The sequence below is a fragment of the Drosophila sulfurigaster genome, chromosome 2L, assembly GCF_023558435.1.
Source record: "Drosophila sulfurigaster albostrigata strain 15112-1811.04 chromosome 2L, ASM2355843v2, whole genome shotgun sequence".
NCBI classification, from domain to species: domain Eukaryota; kingdom Metazoa; phylum Arthropoda; class Insecta; order Diptera; family Drosophilidae; genus Drosophila; species Drosophila sulfurigaster.
The window spans coordinates 14,291,297-14,307,094 of NC_084881.1; the positions used below are offsets into that span (position 1 = coordinate 14,291,297).

The window sequence follows — 15,798 nt, forward strand, 5'->3', positions numbered from 1 at the left end:
TGTTCAACTTACGTGGGCGTACTGGGCGCCAGATTGTTGTAGAACATGCCGTGTTCTGAGCTAGTTCGCTCGCCATCGGAGATGTCCTCGATGTCGCCATCGTGATCGTGACTGTGCGTATCGAAGCGCATGCCCGGCTTGCGTTTGTCCGGCAGCAGACGCTGTTGCTGTGGCACGCCCAAGTTGCCATTGTTGGCACTCGTGACGCTGGCGGGAATGGGAATGGTGCCGTTGTTACTGCTGCCAATGAACTTGAGTTCACGGCGCGTCTCCATGCCCGAGTCAATGGAAGAGTCCTCACTTAGATAGGTCTGATTGTACATAATGTCCTTGGAGGAAGCGCTGTTATAGTCCGAGGTCTGCACATTGTGCGCACTGTGTCCGCCCACGGAGGACACTGTGCCCAGCGGGCTCTCCGAGTTGGAGCGCTGATCCTCAGTGTCCAATTGACTGCTGCGCTGAGCCCAGCGGCCTCGTGCTCTGGGAGCAACGCCCAACTGTTGGCTAGGCGAGGAGCTCAGATTACCCATTGAGGAGGCAGCATGCAATGGCGCCGCGCCTCCACTCACCACAGGCGTGGGTATGGACAAGGCGCCGCTGTCTGAATCCGTGGCTGTCTTGCGCATTGCCCACTGCGGCAGCTGGCCGACATCCGAGAGCTGATAGGCATTTCGATTGGGCTCTGCATGGGGCACCGCAAACTTGGGCGCATGCTGTTGATGCTCCAACTCGCTGGTCGGCGACTCCAGCACAATGGCATCCGGTGGCGAAATGGGCGCCAGAGGACGCTGCAATGGCGCATGTCCCGAACGCAAGCGCTGCTGCGACATGCGCGCCTGCATGGTGACAATCATGTCGTGTGGCACCTGCCAGATAAAGATGCAGCCATCTCCGCTGGCCGATATCAAATGTCTGCAATCGTTGGTGAACTTCAGACCCGTCACCAGCTCACTGTGTCCGTACATGCGGGCCATGCATTCGCTGGAGTAGTAATCGTAGACTGCAAGCGTTTTGTCTGTGCACGAGGTGGCCACATAAATGCCACTCGGATCAAGGCTGAGCTTGATGAGGCTGCCCTCATCGGAGTGCGAGCCTTTAAAGGTCTTCGTTTGCTTGGCATTCTGGGTGCCATAGACGCGCACGTTGCGATCCTGGCAGGCGGTCAGAATGTGTTTGGCATTTGAGTCAACTTCCATATCGTAGAGTGTCGTTTTGCCGGACGTATTTGTGCCGCGCATAAAGATGTTGCCCTGCAAAACAAATACATTTTTTAGTTGGGTTTCGCTTGACAGTTTTTTATAAAACTTACCTGGAAGCTGCGGAACATGATGGACTTGTCGGCGCCACAGCTGATCATCTGGAAATTCAAGCCAGCGCCCACGAACTTAATCGATGTGATCGACGAACTGTGATCATCGAGAGTCTGCAGCAGCAAATAATTCTGTGACACATCAAACACATGAATAAGACGATCGCGACTGGCGCTAGCCAGTAATTTGCGTTCAATCTTATCATTGGAATACTCCAGACAGAGCACCTCCGATTCGTGCGCCTCGATGATCGTGAGCAGCTTGAGATTCTGGAGACTGTAGACGCGTATGTTGCCACAACGATCGCCACTGGCCAGATGCTGCAGCTCCGGACTGATCTTAATGCAGCGCACACCGTTGCGACCATCGTAGCTCGAGTTGCCTGCCTTGTCAAAGAGCGATGAGCCCTGATCCTTGATGTACTGCAACTCGTCATCACTGTAGATGATTTTGAGCAGCTCCTTGGAGTAGATATTCTTGCGATATATCTCATTGTTGGCACAACTATCCAGTCCCCAGACACGTATCGTGTCATCCGAGGAGCAGGTGACAAAACAATCCTCGGGCAGCGTCTGCGAGGGCTCACGCTCCAGATTATATGGCACAGTCTCCACGCCCCAGATGCACGTAGAGTGGTAAAGGAATGAATGCGATTTGCCCACTCGTGAAATGTCACGCAGATCCCAAATGTACAACGAGTGATCGTTGTAGACGCAGCTCACCTTGAGGGTGGAAAAAATAGGTTAGTAAAGTAAGCCGTTGAAAGATTTCCGACTTACCTTCGATCGCTGCTCGTCAAAGACCATGGCAATGCAGTCGGGGAACTTAGCCTGCTGTGGCACGGACATAATGTGATTGATCTGTATGCCCTGTGCAACATCCACGCCGAGGTAATGCGTCCGTGGCAACGTTGTTACATACTCCAGTGTGGCGGCATTGAAGATGCGTATGATGGACTCGGCGCAGCCCACAAGTATGAAGCGTTCGTTGACGCAAATGCAGTTGGCGTTGCTGGTGCGGCACAGCACCCACTTGTCGAGTAAACGCCTCGAGCTGAACTCGACGAGATGACCCTGCCGGGTGATGGCATACGTGCTCTCCGAGCAGATTCCCTTGCCGCAGGCAACGGCACAGAAATCGTTATCACGCAGATCGCCCAAAATGGCGCTGCGACCCATCAAAGGAATGGGATCTTTGTACTGTCAAGGTAAGAGAAATTAGTAGTGAAAAGTTTGCGAAAGAAATTAGAGATTCTCTCACCTTTCGTCCGCCCTCCAAGTACCAGTATTTGACATGGCGATTGCCCACGGTGACAAAGTAGCTGCCATCCTCGGCGAAGCAAACGGCTGCCACCTTGGAGCTAATCTTGTTGGAGGCCATCTTCAGATTCGCCCGCCAGTCAAACACATTCACAATCATGTCATGCTGCGAGCCAACTGACACGAGATATTTTCCCGTTGGCGAGAAGGCCTATAACAATAAGAATTCACATTGTAATTAAAGTGTCATCTGACCAAGTATAGACGAAGCGACTTACCACGCAGGTGACTGCATATTTGTGATCGACAAACTCGGCGACGACGCTGCCGCCGCTGCATTGCTCCAGATTGCCATTGGGCGTCTCTAGTTCCCAGACTTTGATGGCAGGATTGATGCCACATTCGCCGGTGGCCACGAAGCGGCCGCAGCGCGAGAAGGCAACCGATGTGAATGCTTTGCGGGAGGTATTCACCAGATACGCCTGCGTCTGGCGTTTGGCATTGAACAGGACCACAGTGCAGCTGCAGGAGAGCAAACAGAATGTATTTAGCAAGGGTTATGCTCTTGTTTATGAAGAGCAGCTGCCTCAGGCACAGCTGGAGCTGTCTTAGGGAAAGTCTTTCCCATTTTACTTTTATTAAAATTCTTAGCAGCTGACTGGCATTACGTATACGACAAGTAATAACACGTTACGCTAGCAAGCTGCTGGCAGCAGCTGTAGTTAAAAATTTAATAGCTACTGCTTTAATATCTCGTATTACTTAATTCTAATGTCGCTTCTTCTGCACATTACTTACCCGGCCGGATAGGCGAGCAATCCACTGATGGGCGACACATCCAGCGCGGCATTGCTGCAGACAGTGAGACCCAAGACTCTTTTGAGTTTAATCTGCAAATAAAATCAATAAGAAGATATCGTCAAATTAGCATTACATCATTTTGTGGCATGTTTTGCGTGTTATTACTCGTAGTATTTAGTTAGGCAAGGTCGCCGCTCTAAGCCTTAAGCCGTGTTAACAATTTGCACAACACAACTCATTCGAATGTGCTGTGTAAATTATTTACGCACACAATTCGCACATTTGTCGAACGCATTTGTGTGAGTTTGAATGAGCAGAGATATATATGTTATATACATAGTTTAATGCTTGTTCGCATTACATAATCGGTTAAACAAATTAAAGCGCAATCACATCAAAGTCAATGTGTTCAACACATTTTCCAATGGGTCAAAGAAAAATCAAAGCAAATCGCCGCGTTGCGGTGTGAAAGTGCAAACGCAGATTGGCTAATCTGTTGTCTATTAAGTTATGTTTAACCCATTACTCTATTTATTACCAGCAATTAAAAAGTAAACACTCTTTGTATGGGGCATTCTATAATGTTTCTAACAGACGCCTCTGACTTCATTCAAGCATAATAAATACCTGAAACTTTGTTATTATTACTTCGCATTATTTATGATTCTACTTCTACTCGTGTGTTTTTTATTTATTTGCTTTGCGATTTTCTATGTTGCTATTTTTTAGTCGATTTGTTCCGCCTCACTTAAGCTTCACCTTGATCTTAGTCGGGGCGTTCTGTGAACTATGAAAAGGCGAGACGAAAGCATGCTTCAATAATAGAATACTCTACGGAGCGATACATTCCAATAAGAACATAAGCATTGAACTGCTTACTTCAATGCACTGCTTACATGTGTTTACATGCAAAGCAAGCAGAGCATATGCAGAGCCTTACACTGCTTTCCTCGTTACTTTGGCAGTCACAAACGCTGACAGAGTTAGTTAAATAAATACTTTTTTTTTTGCGTAATTAAAACAAGCAATAACATTTTGTTGTATGTATTTGGCTTAGAGGAAGTGCGAGTCAAGTGGCTTATGACAGCTGCGACGCAATTGCACTTGTCTGGCGGGCAGTCCATACTCGTTTAATGACAAGCTAGCTGCTCTCTCATTAACAATCGCAGTCTTAGTCTCGGTGTCGGTTTCGTTGACGCGTGGGCGAGAGCCAGCAGCACTCAAGGCACACTCGGATCCGCAAGCAATAAAAAAATAAATGTATTAAATAGTTCAATAATCTGCTGCTGGCATGCAAAGAGCATCCAAAAAACACTCCTGCTACTTTAAAGCCCGCATCAGATGCTTTTGCGTCGCAAAGCTTCGTTTGAGTTGAGTTGAGCTGAGCTGAGATCATCTGGTCTGGTCAACGAGTCAGCGTTGATTTTCGGTTTGTTTACTAGAGGCCAATTTACTCTAGAGTCGACGCGCATTACTCGCGAATACGTATACGTATTCGTATTTAATTTGCTTGTTTCACTTGGAAGCCGCGTTGCCACCAACGCAGAGCCAACGAAATATTTCTCATTCTAAAAGGTCGTTGTTAAACCGGTTTACATACATATTTCATATATCTATCATAGCATATACATATTTAAGTGGTTATCTAGATATAGATTTGCATTCGTAACGAGTATAATATGCCGTGAAATTGTAAACACTCGATAGTGTGCCTAACAAAATTGCCATGCGAAAACCGTAAAAATATCTGCACACTATTTGGCGGTTGATAAAAAGATAACACGTAGTATCGACTCAACGATACTCTTCAGATTGGTTTGCAAATATATTTTGATTTAATGTTTTTGGTTATTAGTTTGCATTTTTGAAAACTGCTGCAAATTTTTTAATAAATTTAAACGACTTTTGATAAGAGTATTGAGTGTTACAAGTGACTAATTGAGATCACTTTGCGCCGAAGGCATCGACAGCAATTTAAGCATTGCAAGGGGATTACGCGATACTTACACAATTGAAATCTTTATAAATTGTTTACACGTTTTTTCCTTGTAACAATAAATTATTTATTTATGTTTTTGCTTTCAAATACACAACAAAAGGAAATAAATTGTTATTTCGTGTAAAAAAATAAAAACAATATTAATTGCGCTTACTTTAGTATTGAATATATTCTTGTTGTTTGCTAGACGGAAGTCAATTCGCGTCATTCATTCATAAAAAGCTAGTTTATGGTAGCCAAAATACCTTTGTTACATATTTGGTTAAGCAGCGAAATTTATTTTGTGCGCATTGTCAACCGTAAAAGGCAAAGTTGAGTCGGACTTTGATTGATAGCTGAGTTACAATAAAAAGCGAAGCACAGCACAGCAAAGCGAAGCGATGCGCAGGCAGCTGGCTAATTCGCTAATTAATAATAGTTTAATGCTGTTGTGACACATGGCACATGACACAGTGCCACAATTTGCACATGGCCCACTGAGCGTATGCGCAATGCGATCTAAGGGACAACTGGGCGTATGTTAAGCTGAAAAGCTTGCGCCTGACAAGTTCAATGAACGCATTTAAAACTTGGTCAGCTAACCGCATGTGTAATTGCCAAATTGTCAGTTACTTCTCTTTATTGTTGCTTAAAACTAGACTCGTGGGTTGGCGGCACATTTCTGAGCTGCCCACGCTGCAGCAACAAGCAGGCACATCCGAAGCTATGTTTTTGCAATGACGGGCAAGCTTAAATATTTGCACGACAGGTGTCAACTAGTCAACCAGTCAGACAGTCAGAATCAGAGAGACACAACTGAGGCAAATGAAATGCTTAAAACAAAGCCAAAATAACAAAACAAAACAAGCTAACGGCCACGAGGTCGTTCAGCAGATTTATTTATTCAAATTCACAACTCTTCTTCTTGTTGTTCTTTTCGGTCGGAGTATTACGTTCCAGTTAATAACAAACTTTTGCGGAAGTATGCCAAGTGAGAAATAAGAGTGCGATGTAAAACATCTCTGCTCACAGTGGAAAGATGAGTTGGATAAACTAATTTAATATTCACATTCTTGATGATGACCAAAAGTGCTGCTGTAATGCGTTGGCATTTGGACACCACTTTGCATATATCTCGGGGCTATAGAAGTGTCATTTATTATGCTCCAACAGCAAAGACAGCGCCTAAATCATAAATTCTAATCAATTTCAACTAATGTCTTTGCGTGTCGTCTACAAAGCAGCGTTAATTAGTTAGACAAAGCTTAGAAAAACAATAAAGAACTATCTAAGCATAACTGAGAGTTGTACTGTCTTAGAATTTAAATATTTCTCTTAGTTTTCCTCGTTCTCTTTCGTTTTCTCTGAAATAGACAGATATTTTTGCAATATTAAAACTGTGATATATTGTACTCTGTAACACGTAAAGCAAAAACATCACAATCAGACTCTGATATAACTCTTAATTGATTCTGCCTTCGTTGAATTATTCAGATGCTTAAAATTAGTTAGTTAACTGCTAAATTAAAAACAATATCTGTTATGGATTTATGTGCTATAAATACAGTTTATTAGAAGTTTGCATAAGAAAGCCGCTTCTCATCAACAATCAATTATATATGCTCGTTTAATTCGTTGGGGGTCGCTCGATATTGTACTTTGAAATGCTTGAACAACATTGAAGTGCGAGTACGGAGATTCGTATTCGAATTTTGTATTCGCTTTTAGAAGCTGAACTCTGCAACGAATGTCTACTGTTTATTGCCGGATTTATCGCCATGTTTTGTGAATTTCTGATTTGCTTTCATCGGCTGCTTTTTTGTTGTGTTGTCTATTGCAAATAAGCCGCTGGGGTAGCCAGCAAAAACAAACTCGTAAAGTCACAAACATACTCATACTCATACTCATTCAGACACTCTCATACGGTACATATATATTCAAGCTTAGCTCAGTTTCTCGACGTGAGCAAAATGCTTATGCTCGACGTTTGTTTTTGGCATATAGATTGTTCAATTGTTTTTCGTTGTTGAGAGTGTGTATGCAGAGAGTGTTGCCATTAAATATTTAAGCCATCCATCCACACACTGCAATGTTTCCTTGGCATTCTGCGAGTCTCTCCACATTCCTCGCTGCCTTTAGAAGCACTCAACTCAACTCGACAGCAGCTGCTGTTGCAGTTAGCTGAGCTGAGCTGCTATGTTATACCGGCATCGTCAAAGGCTAATTGCCTATAATTACTTGCGGCGACTCAAATGGCAACAATATTTAGATAAATAAGCTTAGCAATCTCGTCTCAACTTTGCTGGCCGAGAAAAAAACCACAGAAACTCATTACAAAATGGGGAGACAAAAGTTTTTCGGCCGCATGAATCATTTGGAGCTCTGTGGTCGATCGGGAGAGTGGGCCGCAAATATTGGAACAAGAGAAAACTAGTCTCATATCTATATAGATATGTGTGTGTGTAACATATCTATATTGCTATACATATTTATGAGTTCTATATACATTTCGGACAATTAAACTGTCACCATTACCTCATAGGCAGCTACATCCTCTTTGCCGTAGATGGCAACTGGCGATGAATTTCGTGGCGCAAACATTGTCGTTGCTCTTATCTGCACAATTCATGCCAGCTACAATTGATTTGTTATACTTTAATCTCTTACTTAATTACAATTATATATGTACATATATGTTTTTCTTTGACTTTGTGGTATGGCACTGAAACACGCCCACAAATTCACAATAATATATACGTTCGTATATTTATAAATTCGTTTGTTTCTTTATTGGGGGCGTCGCTTTTCGCTTTTTCGCTTTTTGTACAATTAATAATACACATGGAATAATACTTTTTCGGTTATTTTGCACTGTGATTTTAAACTGTGATTCGTTTTGGTTATATTTTGTTGTTGTTGTTGTGGTTGTTGTTGTATAAACGATGACTAGTCTTTATATACTCGTACTACAATATGTTTCTTGTGACTCTTTCAAGGTCGTTTTCTCAATTCGATAAATATATTCCCAAACGGCATTCCCGATTCAATTCGATGTTTTATCTAATTTCTTTCTTTATATTCGTTACGCGTTTTTCGCGCACAGCACAAACATGAAAATAATCAAAAATAATAATAAATTCTGTTGTTTAATATTGCTGTGTTCTTTTTTTTTGTATTTGTCGACTTGGTCGTTGGCAGCCGTCGTCGCCGTTGCGTATCTGACGGATACGTTTCGTTTTTAGCGCGGCTCAAATGAAACTGTCGAGAAACAGTTTCTACAGGCCAAGCAAACAATCGACGAGCCAACAAAGCGTCAACAAAGAGAGTCGACCGGCCACCTTCTCACAGTCACAATCTCAGTCTACGCGGCGATTGAGTTTTCGAGTCTAAGTTCGAGAGACTTGACTTGCATTTGAAAGCTCTTTGCGTACGAGTATCTCGTTAATGCTCAGCACGCTTTCAATCTCAGTCTCCGACTCAGACTCGGAGTCTCAATCTCCGTGTCTCAGTCTCAATCTCAGCAAGAGACTCGCTCATTAATTTGCATATTTTAAAAACACGTTTGCGGCGGGCGTGGATTGGAGTCAAAAGCGAAAAGACACACACACACACATGAGAAACTTGGCCCGATCGCTTGACCGAGGCGTTGTTGTTAGTTGTTTTGTTATTTACTTTCGTTGTTGTAGCTATTGTTGTATCTATCGCCTCACGTTTAGCATTCTAACACGCGATTTCGTTTTGCGATTGACAAATGACAATTGCGCCAGCAGCAGCAGCAAAAGAGAACCCCAAAGCAGAGTAAAACTTCAAATGCCCGGGCATTGCATAAATCAATGCAACAAAAAGCGGGCGAGTTTCGAGACGAGAATCGATTAATCAATTGCTGGGGCACCCACTCGTTACATTACATACCCTGTTCTCACGTGGAATGTGTGAATGTGGCATGAATGGTGTAACTTTAAGATAGAGTAACCGCAAGTGGATTTGCCTCAGCTTTTATTATTATTTTTATAGCATATCTATGAGTCGATTTTCCTTTGCAAATGCAATCATTTCGGTTATTAATGATCAGACGGTTCAAAAGTGTTGAAGGCTTTATTATAGCTGTCGCAGTATCTGCATCTACTTACATAAGTATCTAATAGCTATTTCATTGACTTTACATCACTCTAAAGAGTATCTTCCAGTCGCGTTGCCTCGCCTACTGCATTCCTATTAATAATTAATACTCTGCATATATGAATAGTCAAGCTGAAAGTGTTTAAGGCCTCATTATATCTGCCTAAGTATCAATGTATCTGTATCTGTATCTGTTTTTGTATCTATGTGTCTCTCTTTCTGTCTGCTGTCTGCACTGCCCACAAAATGCAATAAATTGCGAGCAAAACCAAACCAAAGCGAAGCAAAGCAATTCAATATTGAATTGTAGGCGTACACGTTGCCTCCAAAACTTGTAAACAACCACAAAATTAGGCAAATCAACAACAACTGCTGTGACAAGAATAACTATCGCAGCCAACAGCACCCAGCCAACAACCGAGTCGAGTCAAGCAAGTGGAACAGACCCAAGAGAACTATTGCCAAACCATGCCATAATAATAACAATAGCAGACAATGCTAATGGTATTGGTCAGATACTCGTATGAATGATATCTCTAGCCGGGATTAGCCACGGAGGCAAAATGCGCAAATAAAGCCATAAAACTTTGCAATAGATTTATGTGCAATATATGCAAAAGCGTTGAAATATTGAATACGAATAAGTCGAGTATCTCTCGTGTGTCTGTTGAGAAAAAAGTTGCATGCATTGGATTTTAAACTAAATATGCATCTCTTAAAGAGCATTGCTCTGATTTAAAATAAACATACGTTTTAAATAATAATTGGTTAATTTCATACTTATTATATAAACATGTGAGAGCTTAAGCTTCGTTTTGCATATGCAGCAATTAATAGCAATTATGAAATTGCACTATAATCAAAGCTTTAATTTATGAAGAAAAGATGCAGCTTAAATTTTGATTTGCGTACGCAGTATTTCAAGACCTTCGTCAGCTTTGGGTATACAAGAAATATTCGTGATTTAAGAGGAAATTTATGCCTCCCTCAAGGTTGCCATAGATTGAACTCTTTCTCCACAATTTATGCTCACTCATGTTTGTACTTGTTGACAAAGGCAGAGGAAACGATAATCAATTTGCATAACACACACAAATCAAGTGAAATAATCAGCAACAGCAGCAGCAGCAGCACCGACTGATTGACAAACAAAATGCATTGTTAACATTCCCATTTCCCTTGCAATAAAGAGAAAGACAACAACTGCAACTTGAGCAACAACAAGAGCTATGACGATGACGACAACGCCACGCACTTGAATGCCGCATGTTGCCAGAGTATAGATCAAATGCGAGTCAGAGTCAGAGAGAAGACAGCGACCGAGACCGAGACCCGGCTACAGATACAGATACAGGCCCAATGGTGCAGTCTATTTTGTATGCGAGTGTGTTTGTGTATCTTGTAGTGTAGTTTATGGGGGAAAGTTACCAGCAACGGCTCTGACAGATGCTAGGCAGATAGATAGATAGATACGACTTGAACTGCATGCGGCAGATAGATACTCGTCTACGTATACGTATTCAAATGAATACAGACTGTTCAGATGTTGTTTTTGTCGCTGGTAGCAAACAAAAAAAAAGAGCTGTGGCACTTGGCCGCCTTTTCCTTTGATTTGCAGCGCCGTGAAAAGTGCCCCAGCCATAAGTAAGTAAGTATTTACGTGGATCGTGGATTACGGATCGTAGATGGCGGATTGTTTGCTGTGTGGCAATTAAATGGCATTTGCTTCATTGTCATTTGACATAATTGTACAATGTTCAAATGGTTTATGACGCATTTGTCATTGCTGTAATGCAATTGCCATTGCAATCAAATTGGCTTTCTTAAAGGTTTGCTTGGCTTGTCAATAACTGCTGGCAACTGACTGCACTCTAGTGTGGGCATTTTTAATAATTATTATGATTTATTATCGACTTCTGCGTTTGCTCTCGAAGGCAGACTGATAGATAGATACATGTAAAGCTTGATTCCAAGATTGACTTGACAATCGTACAAATGGTTAAAGAAGGGAATTGTAAAGTGGAAGACAAGTTAACCCGATCAATAAGTTGAAGACTTGTTTTGAAACTGAATATTAATTTGTGTGACATTAGGCAAGTAAAACAATTAATAACACTTCATACAGCTACAAATCCGAATATTATAAAGGACTTCAACACAATACTTGTAGTATTGTTTGTGTCTGCTCCATCAAATCGTAGCATCTATAACTATTCATTAAAGTTTGTTTCTAGCTTTAGGCGTGGCTTTCAAAATCACAATGCCAAACCCAAACGTGAGCAGTTTAATCGAAAAGTTGATCCGTTACTTTTGATTAAACGTGCAACGGTGATTCCCGATTTGAGTCAAATGGCAATCAATAGTATCTGGCCATGATTTGACTGTCAGACAAGAAAGACAGACAAACGTAGACACATTTGTCAAACTGTCAACATGAACAGGGCGAGGAGAGAGCGATGAAGTAAGCTTTCGATTAATAAAAGTCACACTTACTGCGGCATAATACTGTTAAAGGCTTAGATTAAACTAATAGGAGTATCTCAAACATATTTCACTTAATTAAATTGCAACAAATAGACTCGTATAAGAATTCTTTATTTAATCTGTTGCATGTTGCCAAGTAGTATTGCTTCTGCTCTTTCAACTTGGCTGAGTGTCAAAGCGTTTCAAAGACGTTAAATACACTCGCAAATTTGTTTGACTTTGCAGCGACAGCATTGTTGTCAAATGTCTCTGTTTCCATCTTTCCCTCTCTATAGTTTTGCAACCATTTAAGCTTCTCTGCACTTCTCAGCTCAACTTTTCTAACTGCACTTGTGCTTTAGTAGAAAGTTGAAATGAAAGTCTATTCCATATCTGTGGGTTCAGCTAAAAGGATTCGCTTGTTTTGTGAGTAATCGCAGCTTTAAGTTTGAGAGTATAAAGTGATTGCTATTTTGTGAAAATATATAAACAAGCTGACTAAATTATATATTACAATTTAATTGTGCTCAAAAATGAATACAAATAGTGAATTGAAATGTGTTTAAATGAGCTGAAAATTGATATTTTATTTTATTTTGAAAGCATCTAAATCAATCGTGTCTATGATTATCATTTCAATGCTCAAACTAGAGACAATGCATACTATTATATCATCGATTCAACCCATATCAGCTTACACAATTAACGCGATCATCGTTCAACTAAGAGCTTCAATGTCTTCGATGAGATATTGATTATATAATAACAATTTTCATGTGGTCTCAATCTGCCATGGTTATTGGAATATTGAAAATTTAATTAAATTGGGGTCGTTGCGTATTTCATAAACATTTTCTTTATGTACTGATAAATGCTGCAGAGGAGTTAAGTTTATGACAACGGTTAAAAGTCCAGACGTTGTGGCAACCACCACTCGAATGCGTTTCAAACCGAAACCGAAACTGAAGCCGACATCTAAGCCACAAAACCGAGCGAGGGGCGCCCACATGCAAGCTTAACAAAATGTTCAGACAAAAAGACAGAAATTCGAGTGAAAAATGCGCATAAATTTGTCTACGAAAAAAATATATATCGAAAATCCAAAAGCCAAAACCGAAACGTGCTGTTGTTGCATGCAACAGAGGCAACAGGCAGACTGCGGCAACGCACTCGAGTCAAGAAAATTGCTACAATTTGACGGACAACAACAAATTCAAAGTACTCTTACACCCAAACCCAAAAACACACACACCGAGTGTTGTGCCTAATAACAGGTGTCAGTTGTCAGTTTGCCAGCCCCCAAAGCTGCCCACTGTGCGCACTGCACGCTGCATTCATTAATGCTCACTAATAATAGACAGCCAAAAGCTAAAAGGGTATCTCAATGCATGTATCTCAAATATACATCATCTAAGAGAGCAGCGTATCTGTTAGTCTAGCATTCGATTAAACATTTATTTTTGATCGTTTTTGCTTAATTTGGAGTGGTGATAAATTTGAAGCACTTAGTTATTATGACTTAAAGGCATTAGTATGATTAGAAGTCGCTGTCTGGATGTGCTTCCGGCATGTTTATTACATTTGCTGCTCATGTAATCACAATAATGGGAGAACACACACACAGAGTTAGTTGGTTGGTCTGCCCACAGATCTGCTGATTTTAATTATACTTTTGCATTGTCTGCCAAATCGAATCAATGTAAAGCGACGACTTTGGCACACTTTTCTTACTGTTGTTACTGCCCAGACCATTTCCGAACTAAATCACACAAGATGTTCCATAAAAAGCTGTCAACCGCTTTAATTTATAAGCGTAACTGACCGACCGACTGACCAGTTGTGCTATTCATGTCTTACCACACTTTAATTAAGCCATTTTCTCACTTGTTTTTTAGTTAAAAGATACTTTTGTATCTCATGGCCAACAGCACATTAATCTCATTAAATTCACACCCAGTTGACCAATTCAAGTGTCGTTTCGTTGAAGCCCCCACAGGCAGCTGTTTGAATATTTAATATTTTAATTATATCCTGTGCCAAAAATAACAACTTTAATGAGAGAACTTCGGCTGAGAACGTGCTTAGCTCACACATTGTTTGACACGCAATATTTTCAACTGTGATTATTATGCAATTTTAGATACAACTCAAGGGTAAATGGTAAATGGTAAATATGAGAGTATTCAAGGCTGTCTTCAATTTGCAGGATGGCAATTGATTGCTCATTTGGGTCAAGCTTGGGCAGCTCAAGTTGCACTTGACATCAGGAACAACAAAGTGCAACAATGAAGGCATTGCGAGTGGGAGGACCGTAAACAACAAATTGTTGTTGCACGTAATGCTCTTTTTACAGCTTGTTAAGCAATAATTTAGCTCGCAAACGACACACTAAAAAAAATCCCAAGCAATTGGCAATGATTTCAACTGGAAATCAAGAAAAGATTGACAAAAGGCAAAAACAATTTAAAAATGTTTACCGAGAAGCCATTGATTGTTATTAATAATTAAAATTTATTACGTAAAAAAGGCTTAGCAGTCAGTTAGAGATTCAAATAAAGGTTTTTACTACAATCTCTAAGAAAAGCAAATGTGGTTTCAGCCCATGATTTTCACACTTTCAAGACAACAAAGCTAGAACCCTTTAACTATGTAAAGATTCATACATATGTGCCAAGTAAATAGATAGATTCTAAAATGTAAACTGGTTTTCCCTTTCTAGTATAACAATTCATTCAAGGCATTTGCAACTATGTAAGAACTTGAACAAAAAAAATGGCAAAATGTCATTAGCGTAGGGGAATATTACTTCCGACCAACTGTTTTGGACAAAACACAATAATAACAAATCGAAATAAATATATTTGTGTTAAGAGTGCTAAACTGAAAGCTTTATGGCTCATAAAGATATTTGGTAAACTGCAAAAAGCGACAAAATCGAAAAGAGTAATCAGAAATTGAACAAGAAGCAATAATAAAACTGACATCATCTGCTGCCTGGGTCGAGAGTCGAAGCTGACATCACAAGCGCTTGAGAATCGTATCGAATTGATTCCAAGTTGACTCGAAGTTAATTTTAAACCTCATTCATCGCGTAACTCATTAGAAATGCATTTGCTGAATTCCCAGCGTTAGAAACCTGAAACCTTCCCTTCGTTCCCATCGATTTTCGTGAATTTTTGTCGTGCAACTAATTAATAAATCAAGCAACAAAAATACAACACGAATCACAGACAACGAAAACAATCAAATAAATTGTCAGCATGTCGACCAAAGTGGCAAAAAAACAAATTTAAACAATTGTCCACACAAAAGACATAGAAAACATTAACAATAACATTAACAGTAGAAGCGTGGGCGGACAGTTTACTATGGACAAAGACAAGCTGCAACTTTCGAGCGGCAAATCTGAAACTGCGGACATTTGCGTGGAAGCTGAAGCTGAAGAAAGTCATTGGGAAATTGGCTCGTTGAAAACTCTCAGCTGTGGGCGTGGGCGGGGAAGCGTTGTGGGCGTTGACGGCTAATGGCTTGATAAACAGTCCATAATCATGGACATTGCCGCATTTAGTATGCAAATTAGTGAAATCTTATCGCTACTTAAACTCTGCTTCTGTTTTTTTTACTACACAAACTGCAATTTCCTTTCTTTAAACTACTTTTCATAAATATGCCATTTGCAGTTTGCCCCCAAAGCATTTCCCTTTCGATTTCATGATCAATTTCGTTGGATTTATTCATAATTATTTATGTGTATTCGGTGCTTGGAAGGAAATAGATAATTGGTAATCAAATATCTCTTGGAATTACGGCAGACAACCTGTTTTCAGTGCTCCCAACATCACATAAATCAACTGGAATCAAATGTATA

General features: G+C 40.7%; 2 protein-coding genes across 2 annotated transcripts in view; one reads left to right on the forward strand and one right to left on the reverse strand.

Moving 5' to 3' along the window:
• Positions 1-15,798, forward strand: part of LOC133836007 (neuropeptide-like 4) — a 135,485-nt gene that overhangs the window by 76,112 nt on the left and 43,575 nt on the right. The window lies entirely within an intron of this gene.
• Positions 1-15,798, reverse strand: part of LOC133835337 (uncharacterized) — a 31,213-nt gene that overhangs the window by 7,576 nt on the left and 7,839 nt on the right. Inside the window, 6 exon segments of the mRNA XM_062265347.1 lie at positions 13-1,250; positions 1,310-2,032; positions 2,090-2,509; positions 2,571-2,780; positions 2,848-3,091; positions 3,368-3,459. Coding sequence (XP_062121331.1) covers positions 13-1,250; positions 1,310-2,032; positions 2,090-2,509; positions 2,571-2,780; positions 2,848-3,091; positions 3,368-3,459 — 2,927 coding nt within the window.